Source organism: Caretta caretta, chromosome 1, assembly GCF_965140235.1.
Source record: "Caretta caretta isolate rCarCar2 chromosome 1, rCarCar1.hap1, whole genome shotgun sequence".
Lineage (NCBI taxonomy): Eukaryota > Metazoa > Chordata > Testudines > Cheloniidae > Caretta > Caretta caretta.
This window is the reverse complement of record NC_134206.1, coordinates 14,352,766-14,365,917: the sequence shown is the minus strand read 5'-3', so window position 1 is coordinate 14,365,917 and position 13,152 is coordinate 14,352,766. Positions and strand designations below refer to the sequence as shown.

At 50.2% G+C, this 13,152-nt stretch overlaps 1 protein-coding gene and 1 long non-coding RNA gene across 5 annotated transcripts in view; one reads left to right on the top strand and one right to left on the bottom strand.

The window, feature by feature from the left end:
* Positions 1-8,055, top strand: part of MAP6 (microtubule associated protein 6) — a 79,380-nt gene extending 71,325 nt beyond the window's left edge. For 3 of the 4 annotated variants that reach the window (XM_048839980.2, XM_048839989.2, XM_048839987.2), the window contains exon 5: positions 7,847-8,055. In XM_048839980.2, coding sequence (XP_048695937.1) covers positions 7,847-7,916 — 70 coding nt within the window. In that variant the 3' untranslated portion in view covers positions 7,917-8,055. Of the gene's footprint in view, positions 1-3,781; positions 3,943-7,846 lie in introns of all 4 variants that reach the window. The other variant, XR_007355222.2, reaches the window with a different exon arrangement.
* LOC125632241 (uncharacterized) overlaps positions 1-12,442 on the bottom strand; it is a 30,816-nt gene extending 18,374 nt beyond the window's left edge. Inside the window, exon 1 of the long non-coding RNA XR_012667333.1 lies at positions 12,357-12,442. This is a non-coding gene — a long non-coding RNA (uncharacterized LOC125632241). The remainder of the gene's footprint in view (positions 1-12,356) is intronic.
* Positions 12,443-13,152: the final 710 nt, after the last annotated feature.

Here is a 13,152-nt window from a genome sequence, read left to right as displayed (position 1 = left end):
TTTTGGCAGGGTGTGGTCGTGCAGCCCCTCCCACACCCTTAAACCTCTCCCGCTTCCCGTCCACTAAGCGCCTTCTCCTTCCAAGCCCTCCTGAAAACCTGCCTCTGACAGGAATCCCTCCACCGTCCCCACGCCCTCCCCGAGTGCCTGTCTCGTGCCTTGTCTCCTCTCTTGTGCAGCTCGTCAGGGCTTCCCTGTGCTTAGACGTCTGTCGCTATGTAACTGGTGAGAATAAACAATGATACCTCACCCCTCCAGGGCCCCACTTCCCTCTCTGTCGGTTGTGCAGCTTCGGCACCCCCGTCTGCCAGAGCGCGGTCTGTCTGGCCTGGTTACCTGGCCTATCGTAGCAGCCTTTTGGGATTGCTGAGCTTGTGGTTCTGCTCCCTCCCACACCCCTGGCTGATGGCAGCGGGGAACCCCACTCGGCCCTGTGCCTTCTGCACAAGCGCACTCCCACCTCAGCGCTGTCACGTGACTTTCTGCCTTTGCGGCCCTGGTGCTGCTGGCAGAACGTGGTGGGGGGCTCCGCGTGGAGGAATTCGTTGCGGCTCCTGGATTTTCATGGGACGGGGCAGCCATGTGAGCTGTGGAGGCTGGGAAAGAGCTCGCATAGCCCAGAGAAAGCCGCAGAAGCCACAACAGCAGCAGATGCCCACGCATCAGCCTTTCCTAGCAGAACAGAGAAAGCAGCGGGAGCCACATCAAAAGCTGCATCCGTGGACATCAAAGCAGCCGTCTTTTCCAGAGGAAGCTGCAGCGGCTGGATCAGCAGCAGGAGACGTTTCAAGGGTGGATTTCAACAGGGCTGCTTGTAGCCTGAGTCTGGATGACAGCCTGATGGTTCTGCTTTGCACTGCTCATCTTTGGCCTGCCCTTGTGAGGGGCAGAGCAGGGACTGCATTGAGACCGACAGAGTCACAGCTCGATCCTTGCTTCTCAGTTCCTACAGCATCCCACCACAAAATATTCTATAAGGAGGGTAGGGGTAGCAATGTGTATATGCACTCACTGAACTGCTACCCATCACCACACTCTGCTCCTAATGACCTCCAGCGGGAGACCTGCCATTGTGTACAATGGGATCACTGGGTGCAGTTAGCCACAGAGAAAGAGCAGCATGTTAGTAAAAGACTGGATGAGGAACAATGGGAGCCAGCCAGTCACCACTGAAAAGGCTTCCTTCAGGAAATGTACTAGTGGTGTGACATCATAACACAGTGCCAGCTACAGGCACGCGAGCAAGCCAGAGACAATGTATGGCATGAGGCGCATGAGGGAGCTGGAAGGCTCGAAGGGGAGAGAAGGCAGAGATGTGTGGCGAGAGCCAGGCCACTATGAAGGACAGAGCTGTTCCCCTTAGTTCTGATCATAGCGCTCCTACAGGGCCAGTTTCTTGATGCCCTTCCTCTCACTGAGTACTAAATGACTCTGCATTGAAATCAATGGGATTGCTAGCAGGATAATGGACTATCCACTGTGAGTCAGGGTATCAGGATCTAACACCTCCCAACCCTCATGCTTTACCTGTCTGGTGCTGCGCTCAGTCCACCAGTGCAACGCAAAGGCGTGAGGCCCTGTATTTACAAAGCACTTGAAATATTACCTAGTTAATGCTCACACTTCTCAGAAGATGCAAGGGAAGCATAGTATTACTCTCCGCATTCTACATATGAGCCACAGAGAGGCTAAGGCCTAGATCCTCAAACCTATTTGAGTGCCTAGCTCCCACTGAAATTAACAGGAGGTAGGCGTCTAAATACCTTGGGGATCTAGGCCTAAGTGATGCGCTTGAGGCTTCACAGCCAGACATTTGGAGACCTGGGATTGCAATTTAACTTAATTAGAATTTAGCTCAACCAGAAGTTATGGGCTTGGGGCAGAGTTTACTGGGTGAAGTTCTTTGGTCTGTGACAGGTAGAAGCTCAGACGCGATGGCCATAATGGTCCCTTCTGGCTGAATCTAGGAACTTAACGAGTGCCCATCTTCATGCTCAGTCCACTAGACCACACTGCCTCTATCCATCAGTGTCTTAGAAAAGAGAACACACATGCGGGGAAGTGACTAACACGGCAGATGCCACAAAATTGGATCCTTCATTGAGAAGGAGGAAGGTGACCAAGGGCTAGATTCACAAAGGGACATGGGCACCTAACTGCCTCTTAAGGCACCTGAGGCCAACATTTAGGTGTCACTGACATTTACAAACCACCGCTCAGCTGACGCTGTAGGCCCTAGGTGCCTAAAGTTCTGCCGGTGGGCAAGCACAAAGCCGCCTAGGTCCTGCTGTCACCAAGCTACTGGGAGCCCTTGTTCGTACCTGAGCCCTGGAAAAATGATCAAACTAGGCATTCCCCCACTTATCTTGTCTGTGGGCCATGACCTGGTCGGGGTGCTCAGAACATACCTCACCTGCACACACAGCCAGGAGCAGGCACGTAGGGGGCTGGCTGGAGTATGTGTCTGTCCGGGTGAGGGCACTCATCTGGGGTGTGGGATATCCAGGTTTGAATCCCTGATTTAGTTCAGGGACTTAAACCCAAGTCTTCTGCCTCCCCAGTGAGTGACTAACCACAGGGCGGTGGCTATAATGGGCTGGCTTGCATGCGTGCTGCCTCCCACCTCCTCTTTGACATTTCCTACTGCCTAGCATTGGTGGCTCCCTACTCAGCATCCTGCCTTCTGTGAGTCCCTTTCTTCAGTGCCTCATTGTGCCCAGGGGGAGCCTGGGTGCATAACGTGGGGCTGAGGGATCCACTGGACAGCAGGATGCCTAGGCATTATGTGGCTAAGTCATTGTTATGAATCTAGCCCCGGGTTCATGATGACATGAGCAGAGCAGGCATCTAGGCAAATGAAAGACATGCAATTCAGGGGCAGATCTTCAGCTGGTGTAAGTGGAGTGGAGCTATGCCCACTGCCATCAGCTGAGGATCAGGCCCTTAGGATAAACCAATGTACAGAAATGAAGAAGCTAGGAACAAAAACTCCAGTGCCCAAATGGAACAAGAACATGCATGGTCCCTGGTTCTTCTTCTGGCAAGTGCTGGGTACCAGCACTTCTCCTTATTACGAATTCTTAGCAGCTCAGTCCTTGTTTACCAAAGATGAACCTTAGTTACAAATCATAGTAGTTTGCATCTAGCTCTTTTTCATCCAAAGCTCTCAAAGTACTTCACAAAGGTGGCGAAATCTCATATCCCTAATACACTGAGGCACCAAATGGTTAAGTGACTTTCCCTAAGTGAGTCAGCATCAGAGCTAGGATGAGAAGCTAGGTCCTTTGCCTCCTAGGTTCATGCCCAATGCATAGCGCTGGATCTGGCCCACTGTTTTTAATGGAGCTATGCCCATTCTAAACACATTTACACCAGTGCAAACCAGGATGAGGCATGCCACTGAGCTCACTGGTGTGACACCAGCGTAGTGGTGATGTAAGGGAGAAGAATCAGGAGGAGGTGGGCTCCCATCTCTGGGTTCCATAACTTGGAAGGAGGGGAGCCCAATGCCTATGGACAATGGAGTCAGTGGGCCCTTTAGGCCCAAAGCACCTCTCCATCAAGCCCAGTCAGTTTAGGGCGCTGCACTGAGTGCCTTGGGGCATGTCTACACTGCAGCTGGGAGCCAGCCTCCCTGCCTGGGGCCACAGCCTCCTGTTAGCGCACGAGGGGTTCTGTGCATGACATACAGTATCTCAGTCTGTTGTTTAAAGCTGTTAAATGCTGGCCGGTTGTTAAGACACCTGATAATTCACTACTAAACCCCTGCATTTCTTGCCAGATCTCTTTCCCAAGCTGCCTGCAACCAGAGTTATGAGCTGCTGCCTAGCATCCATCCCGTCCTTAGGGCACCGATCTGTCACCTTGTCATAGCACATCATTAATTTCTGCTGCAAACTTGGCGAGACCCCAGTTTTGTTGGATGATACGTTGTCACAGACGGTCCGTGAGAGTGCAAAGAACTTCAGATAAGTGCCTCGCTTGGCTGAGACAACAGGAATTTTTAACACACAGTCTATAAATTGAGACAGTTTTATTTCAGGAGCTGGCTTTTCTTTCAAACCACCCCTTGTTCTGAGGGTAGATAGTTCACCTTCCTGACTCACTTTGCCCCGGTCCACTGAACATGATCCAGTTGGTTGTTTTGCGTGTGCTGGACAATGTAGGGGTTGTGGGGGATGTTTTGTTTCTTGTGTCCTTCCTTGAGTAGGGATTTCGCAAGGAATTAATGCAGCCTCCCCCTCCCCCATTTTATTGCCTGTTGTGAATCAGCTTTATTTGAAATGACTATCACACCATTATTCTTATTTCAGTTTCTCATGAAGGATGCCAAAGAAGGGGGAGGTGGGGGCCTGGTGGACCTTTTCTCATCTAGGAGGCTGGTGCATAGCCTGCTGGGACATGCCCATCTCATGGCCATTCAGTGGCTTACATGAAAGAAGCTGGTGGTCTCAGCTCAGCTCGTAGGGGAGAACTGTTCACAGCACGAGTGCTGCATGGAGACTGAAAGGCCCTCTCAGCCCTAGTGTGGTTTGCTAGGGTGTCTGCTGACACATTCCCAGAATACTGAGCATTCTGGTACTGCTGGGAATGGCGGAGGCCTGCCCCGGCTGACCTGCCTTCACATCCACGGTGTGTACGAGGTCACGCCACACAGAGAGTACACCATTTTGAAGACTGTGCTCCTCCACTCCCGGCCAACATGGCCTCTTCAAAATGGCATCCCCATCCGATACTGGACAAAACCAGGTCCGGTTTTGTCTCAGTACCAGACAAGGGACAAACCACCCAAAAAGAGGACTGTCCAGATTAAATACAGATGAATAGCCTGCCCATGTGTTGCTGGATGAGGCATATTTGCACAGGGTGATGCAGGGGAACTTGCATTGCTGTTCCTGTTCTATGCCAAGAGGACTTTGGCCTCCAAGGTTATGTCTACACTGCATCTTGGAGAAAGCCTTAGAGCCTGGGTTCACAAACTCATGTGAGCACCTTCAAAATCGCTGTGTAGACATTGTTTTGATGGTGCACCTTGGGCTGGAGCTCAGGCTCTGAACCCCACCCTTGGCTTCAGAGCCCCAGCATAAGCCACTGTGTCTACACAGCTATTTTTAGCACATTAACAGGAGTCTGTGGACCCAGGCTGGGAGGCTGACTCCTAGATGCAGTGTAAATATGCCCCAAGGCACTCAGTGCAGCGCCCTAACCTGACTGGTCCAGGTGGGGCGCTGCCGTAGGCCTGACACTCCCACTGACTCCACTGTCCTTAAGTGTTGGGCTCACCTCCTTCTTGGGGTCCCCCCCTTCCAAGTTATGGCCAGCTCTCAGCTCTCTCACCGCGCACCCCTGGCCTCTGCAGAAAGCCAGTTGTGTTACCAGCTTACTCCCTGCTCCATGACTGCTCCGTGGGGTGGGGAAGTGCCCACAGGCCCCCTGCCAATATGTTCCGGCAGAAAAATCCACCCTGCTGCAAGTGTGGAGGTCAGGTAAACCCTGGACACATGAGCGAGATTGTCCCTAGCTGAGCAGCTCCCAGTCCAGGCTCTAGCCTGAACTGGCATATAGCCTCTTGCAGGGAAAGTTGTGCTCACAGGCTGCAAACCAGGATTGCACTGGATTCAATCAGATGGGCAGACACTACTGTACCTACACGCACATGGGCAGGGCGCTGGCCACAAAATCCACCCTGCCTTTTAATCCCCAACTATCATCGGTCTGTACATATGGCCAGAGCCTGCGTATGAATCTCATTGAAAAGGGCAACGCAATTCCCAGATATTTCAAATGGCCGCCAGCAGCCATTTAAAATCTGGCCTGGATTCCGCCCGCATCTCCGTTCTGCCTCTGTGACCTCAGAGAGCCCTTCCAACCCACTGCATCTCTCCCTTCCCATACTCCTCCCCAGCCCCAGAAATCCCCCTTCCATTTCCTTCCTGACCAACATGGATCCCATCCATTGCCCTTCCTGACCCCATAGATCCTCTCCTTCCAGCTCTCACCTGTTGCACGCCAAACCCGCAGACCTCCTTCTTTCCCCTCCAGGGGCCAATCTGCCTCCTGCCCTGATCTCCCTCAGCTTGTTCCCCCACCATCCTCCCTGATTCCAGGATCCTCTCCCCTCCTGCTTCCACTTGCTACCTGCGCTGACCTCAGGCATGTAGCACCTCCTACTATGGTCCCCATGGACTGTCCTCCTTAGCACAAGGGCCCAGCGCCTCAGCTGGTTACATCAGCATCGACTCCTATGCAACCCGCTCGCCCTGTGGAGCGCTAATCAATACCGATGCCCAACATCTGAGTGCCCCCCCCCAAAAAAAACAAAAACCAGGATCTGTCATCATGGGCCGTGGGTATAATAGGCCAGGGGAGGCTAAGCTTCCTCTGACCCACTGCCAGATGCTTGGCCCATAGTGGCCCTGCCTGCACTCTGCCTCTTCCCCTCCCTGCTCCACCCTGCCCCGAGGCCCCCACCGCCCACCACTGCTTTGTGAGTCTGTCTCTCCTCTCCTTCACTCCACCCACCCCCTCTCCAGAGGTTGCTGCTGCTCGCCACATCCCTCCTCTCCTCCACCCCATCCCCTGTGGGGACTGGGGGGTGAGGAGGTACACAGCGAGCGGGGAGTGTCTTGTGGGATAGAGGGTGAGGAGGGAAGAAGACAAGAGGTGGATGGTGGGGGTCTTGTGGGGCTGGAAGAGTGAGGAGGGACGTGGTGGGCAGGGAGGTCTTGCAGGGGTAGGGGGGTGAGGAGGGAGCATGATGACTGGTGGATGACGGGGGTGAGGAGGGAAGTGGCGGGTCGGGGGGGTCATGCAGGGGTGGGGAGGTGAGAAGGTATGCAGCGAGTGGTGGGCGGGGGGGCCTTGAGAGGAGTGGGGAGGTGAGGAGGGATGCAGTGAGCAGCAGTGGGGGGGGCTGAGTGGGGATGGGGAAGGGCCTGGGGCAGAGTGGGGGACAGAGAGCGAGCCCCCAGGGGAAGCTTCACCCACCATCCATGTCTGTCAGTTCCCTTGGATTGCTGAATTTACATATGAAAGGTGTTGGCAGAGTGGAATCCTGGTAGGGTGAGCAGAAGTCCCGATATTATTGGGACCGTTCCAATATTAGGGCCTTTGTCTTACATATGCAACTATACCCCCATTTCCCCACCCCCAAAAGAAAGTGTCCCGATTTTTCACATTTGCTATCTGCTTACCCTAAACCCTGGCCTGTATTATTCAGGCAGCTGCTGTTTGGTAAAGCCAATCATTTTAATGACCCGGCAGGATCCGAGCACTTCAGGAGTCCCTAAGACGCTCAGGGCAGACAAGTCACCCCTTAATTTATAGCACCCAGCTCCCTTATGTCACAGGGCAGTCACGGCTCGCTTTGAGGGAAAGACACTGCTTCTTTGTTGTAGAATTTTACAGTGAGACACCCTTTGACTGCCTATGCAGGTTATAATCAATTGGCAAACATTTTTCATCCCCGATTTGTGGCTTCCCATTGGGACTGATCCTGTTTGTGCCCAAACCCAGAGCAAGTCTGCTGAAGTCAATGAAGTGGCACAGGTGTAGTAAAACCAGTGCATGGGCCTGACCCAAAGCCCAGTGAAGTATATGGAAAGACACCCATTGACTTCAATGGGCTTTAGATCAGTCCCTAAATGAGAGCAGAATCAGGCCCATCGTCGATATGGTGATCGTAGGAACTATTTATTGGGTTTATAATAAATGAATGCACTCCATGCAGTGATTCACTGCGAGGCCAATACCAACTGGTGAGGGCGGGCGGGGGGGCATGTTCTGTGGTCTTTGATCACCGGTTCAGTCTAGCAGCTGTGGAATGACTCTCTTTTTCTGCTTGCAGGACCCTCGATAAAGCCACCGGTGCTACAGACCAGGAACCAAGTACCTTAGCCCAGGACCCACCTACATGAAGTGAAGCACTTCATTCTGAGCGGCGGCTGGGACAAACACAGCGCCTGCATGAAACATGTATCGTCCTATGGCGTACAATAAAAATGGTGAACTGCTTGGACTGGGATCTTCTGTTGCCCGTCAGGCACTGAAACGTTACTTCTATCTGCGTCATTTATTTTACTTGATCATGATAGAATTGATATGTGGTTGAGCAGGGGAAGCCAATGGGTCTGAGGCTCCCCTCCCTTACACTGGTGAAATGCCACTGATTTCAGCTGAGGTACTGTGGCTGATATTGGCTGATGGGAGCCAGACTCATGCAGGTATCACATTGGATTTTAGGGCTTATCCTAGGAGCCTAATGGCCAGTGTCAGCAGTTCTTTTTGTAATCCTCAAAGGATCAATGCCATATAATTTCTTAACTGATGTTTAAAAACCCGCATTTGATTAAGAAGGCTGTATACAATATTCAACAGGAAGATAGAATCCCTTGGACTTTATTTTGCAGTCAAGAGCATCTTATGCTTTTCAAGGCCAACACAAGTCCTAAACACTAGAGCAGGGTGAACTTTTTTGGTGGAAAAGTAAAAACCCAAAATTTTCACTTGAGAAATGCTGCCACGGTGCCTCAGGGGAGCGGTAGTGCAGGTGTTTCGTGCCCCCATTCTCCTCGATTGGCCAGGCACCCTGGTGGGACTACATCTTCCATAATGCACCACGGTGTCCCCTCTTGCTGAGATACTGCAGTACATCATGGGAGTCAAATAGCTTTGGGGGATCATGGGAGATGCATCCAGTTGGAAACCCCAACCCATAGCGATGAATGAGGGCATGAGGCATATGAACTACTGCTCTTCTGATACATTGCAGTGGACTTTTCTATTTAAAAAATAGGGTTTTGGCTGAAGTTTTCTGCTTTTAGGGGTCTTTTTTTTTTCTTTGCTGAAACATCACAACTTTTTGCAAAGATCAGATACTTTTCCTGTTTCAGAGGAACAGCCGTGTTAGTTTGTATTCGCAAAAAGAAAAGGAGGACTTGTGGCACCTTAGAGACTAACCAATTTATTTGAGCATGAGCTTTCGTGAGCTACAGCTCACTTCATCAGCTCACGAAAGCTCATGCTCAAATAAATTGGTTAGTCTCTAAGGTGCCACAAGTACTCCTTTTCTTTTTGCGTATACTTTTCCTGAAAACCTTTGTTCAGTCAAAAACCTAATTTTCGTTGTTTTAACGCAAAAATTTTGAGAGCTCTACTGTACTCCATTTAAGCCTTCAGGTCAGACTTAAGTGGTGTATATGCCTTAGGCTGACCCTGTGCATGGGGTGAATTTCACCTTTAGTGAGTCATCACTATAAGCACAAAGGACCAGATCCTCAGAAGCATTTAGGCATTTAATGAGCTTTGAGGATCTGGGCCAGGGTGGCCTGCTTTTCTTTTCTGATTCAATTAGCTGAGGAAGCTATTTTTTAGCAAGGTAGGAAGAGAGCTGGGCAGTCATTCCTGGAGCCCAAAAACAATGTACCCCCTACCTTGGGCTGGGAACAAAACCAGAAGGAACCTGATTCAAAAGTGGCCCAAGATGAAGCATTGAAGAACGTCCCAAATATTTCGATATGGATTTGGAAGGTTGTGGGCCTGATGCTCTGCCCTCTCACACCAATGTAAATCTGGAGTGACTCCAATGTAGTTAATAGTTTCACACCAGTATAAAACCAGTGTATGTGATAAGGGATTCAGACCTTTTGACCTTTAAAGAGGAAACCCTTAGTTATTGCTATTGTTTATTATTTGTGTTGCAGTAATATCTAGGAGCCCTATTCATGCACCAAGACCCCATGGTGCTCTGCGCTATACAGACACAGAACAGAAAGATGGTCTTTGCTCTACAGAGCTTGCTAAATATAAACCTTAAGCTTTTGGTATCTGCGTTATAGTGACTCTCGTCACTGGAAATGGAATGGATGTTAGTAAATTCCAACACAAGGGGATAAAACACAACACAGTATTTGTAGTGACAGGGTTTGTCAGGTAACAGCCAAGAAGAAATTAGACTAAATCCAGTCATCAAACCATTACAAAGTATCTCAGAGAAGCTGCTTATGGTAATTAAGGACATAGTCAGTACAAAAGGAGGTGGATTAGAAGCCTGTGAACAGCTGGAATGAGCATGTGCATAGCTTGCTAGCTGAAGGGTGCTCATTACACATGATTAAGAAATTATCTTTTTGTGTGTAATTACCATAATCATGCAATTACTAGAGATGGGCACACAGCAAAGCTCCAGTTGCAGACACCCTTGGAGCTTCAAGGAAGTCTCACTCGAGATCAAAGGTGGGCAAACTACGGCCTGTGGGCCACATCCGACCTGCAGGACCATCCTGCCCAGCCCCTAGCTCCCGGCGGGGGAGGCTAGTCCAGCCCCTCCCCTGCTGTTCCCTCTCCTCTGCAGCCATGCCGCCACACGGGCAGCATACTGGGCGGTGAGGTTGCGCGCTCATGCAGGGCAGCGCGGGGGCCAGACATGCTGCTCTGAGCAGCATGGTAACGGGGCTGGGGCCGGGGGGTGGATAAGGGGCAAGGGGTTCTCGGGGGCAGTCGGGGACAGGGAGCAGGGGGCAGTTGGATGGGGTGGAGGTTCTGGGGGGATGCAGGGACCAGGGAGGGTTAGATAGGGGGTATAGTCCCCCGGGGTAGTTAGGGGCGGGGGTCCCGGGAGGGGGCGGTCAGAGGACTAGGAGCAGGGGGCCGGAGGGTCTGAGGAGGGCAATCAGGGGGTGGAAAGTGGGACGGGGCAGGTAGGGGGCCAGGCTGTTTGGGGAGGTACAGCCTTCCCTATCTGGCCCTCCATACAGTTTTGCACCCCGATGTGGCCCTTGGGCCAAAAAGTTTGCCCACCCTGCTCTAGATCATTGCAGCTGTCTCTGGGCTAAGCCAAAACCCTGGATCTGAACCACACCGAGTTCTGGCACCATTCAGGTCTCACTCCCCATTTGTCACCTCAGGCCAGTCACGAGTCATTAAATACAAAGAAGGTGAAATGGGATCATTCTAGGAAAAGGAGCTGAGGATGCTTTTTGCTGTATTTAAAAACCACAATCCACGTATGGTGCCTGTGTCACTGAGGGCCAAGGCTGATTAGATGAGATACAGCCAGCTGATCATAGACTATCAGGGTTGGAAGGGACCTCAGGAGGTCATCTAGTCCAACCCCCTGCTCAAAGCAGGACCAATCCCCAATTTTTGCCCTGGATCCCTAAATGGCCCCCTCAAGGATTGAACTCACAACACTAGGGTTAGCAGGCCAATGCTCAAACCACTAAGCTATTCCTCCCCCCCAGCAAATGAGCCAGAATCATCCTCTCAGCAGCAATAACAATTCAATGGGACTTTATTTTGCACAGTGTTGTTCACACACAAAATACTTTCTGCGTGTTACAACACACCAGCAGTATTTATTTACACAAAACAGCAGTGTTGAAGGTATTTGAAGGCTGGGAAAAAATACAAAAAACCCCCATACACAGCCAAGCCCAGAACAGGAAGAGACAAATGGGAGATTAAAAAATGAAAAAGCTGGAGGAAAGAGAGAAAAGAAATCTTTCCAGATAAGAGCTGAAATTAGATGAAGAGCTACAGAGGCACATGGGCTGCAGAGGTCAAGATTCTTGGGCTCATGCTGGCTGGGTAATGGGAATGGACCAGAGAGGACAGCTGGCATAGATCAGTAAAGAGGAGCAATAGGCTGGAGCAAAGCTATGGCCAGACTGAAAACAAGGAAGGCCATTTCTGAACTTGGATTACCTCTGGTCTTATGGCAGGCCCAGGGCTACCGCAGTTCTAAGGCTTTTCAGTGAGTGGCACATACAGGGCATTGCCGAGAAGTGTAAATTCACTGCACCCCCAAAGGCACTAACTTCATTAAGAGGGATTAGTGTTGTAAAAAGCCTAATCTTCTGGGTTATTTCCATGTAATGTGTTAATGACTGAAAGAGCTTGGGGACTGGGGAGACAGTACAGACAAAGCCTTCAACCATCTACAAATCTTCCTCTTAGTCAGAGTCAAGGGGGATACACTTATGAATCCAGGGAGAAAGGCATCCCTGATGCAACTCCATTGAAATCAGTTGAATTTGCCCCGTTGTATTAATTTTGATGGAATAAATGGGCCCAAAGAGTCAAAGGTGTTAACACAACCCAGAAACTGCCATTAAGCAGTTTTTAACGGGGTTTGGGGTTTGGTATACAGAGACCTCAGCCTGCGTAGTACCATGGCAAACACATCATTTAAAACCATTTAAACCTTTTATTAAAGATACAGAAAAGAAAGGAAAAAAGCTAAAACCTATGAAATATAAAGTATTAAGTAAGGCCTTCATTTTAACAACATCCCTTGTTCCCCTGCAGAGAGAGTTTCAAACAAATAAACAAACAACCTCCCCACCCCCTGTTTTTACCTGTTTTAATACCTGAGGTGGCATTAAAGATGGTAATAACTGGCCTTTTCACGGGAAAGACAAGTTAGTTGAGATGGGCTGTTGTTGCAGTCTAATCCCATTTCCTAGAAGACAAAACATGCCAAACACACACAAAAGGGTAAAGAAAAGAACAACAAATATAGAAAATGCAACTTCTGTCTCTGCTGTTAAGTTTTACTTGCAAACTGACTACTGGAAAAACACAGGCACAGCACACAGTTTTTATCAGTCACCCTGAGATCTGGCAAACTTGTACCAGCAGCAGGCTGTTTAAGGCATTGCGCAGAGGTTTATACCAATGTTACATGATATACAGTCGTCAGATTCTTAAACAGAGGCAAGAGGAGAATAGGAAAGAGAAGAAAAAAGGTGGGGAAGGAAAAGGAGAGCTAGCATACGTGTGTGTGTGTGTGTGTGTGTGATGACATTCATCTGGGTCCTGCTCTTGGCCCAATCAGGTCAGGACATACCTCAAAATCAGGCTAATGAAGGCCCAAGGATGTCATGGTGGATCCCAGGGTCCCAGAAGATGGTGAGAATGGCAGCAAGCTCATGCCTTCCCCTTCTTTCAGTCAGTAATTGTTGCATTAGCTTCCCTCAAGATCTTTTTTTTTTTAAGGACCTAAAAAGGCAGTGACAGCTGGAATAGCCCATCTCCTTGCGTTTTGCCTACCAATTAAGCCTAATTTATGAGACAGCAATTTTGCTTCATTGATTACTAATCCCACACTTCTCTTGTTTACCAGTCATGACCTTAACACAGACCTTGAGTTAT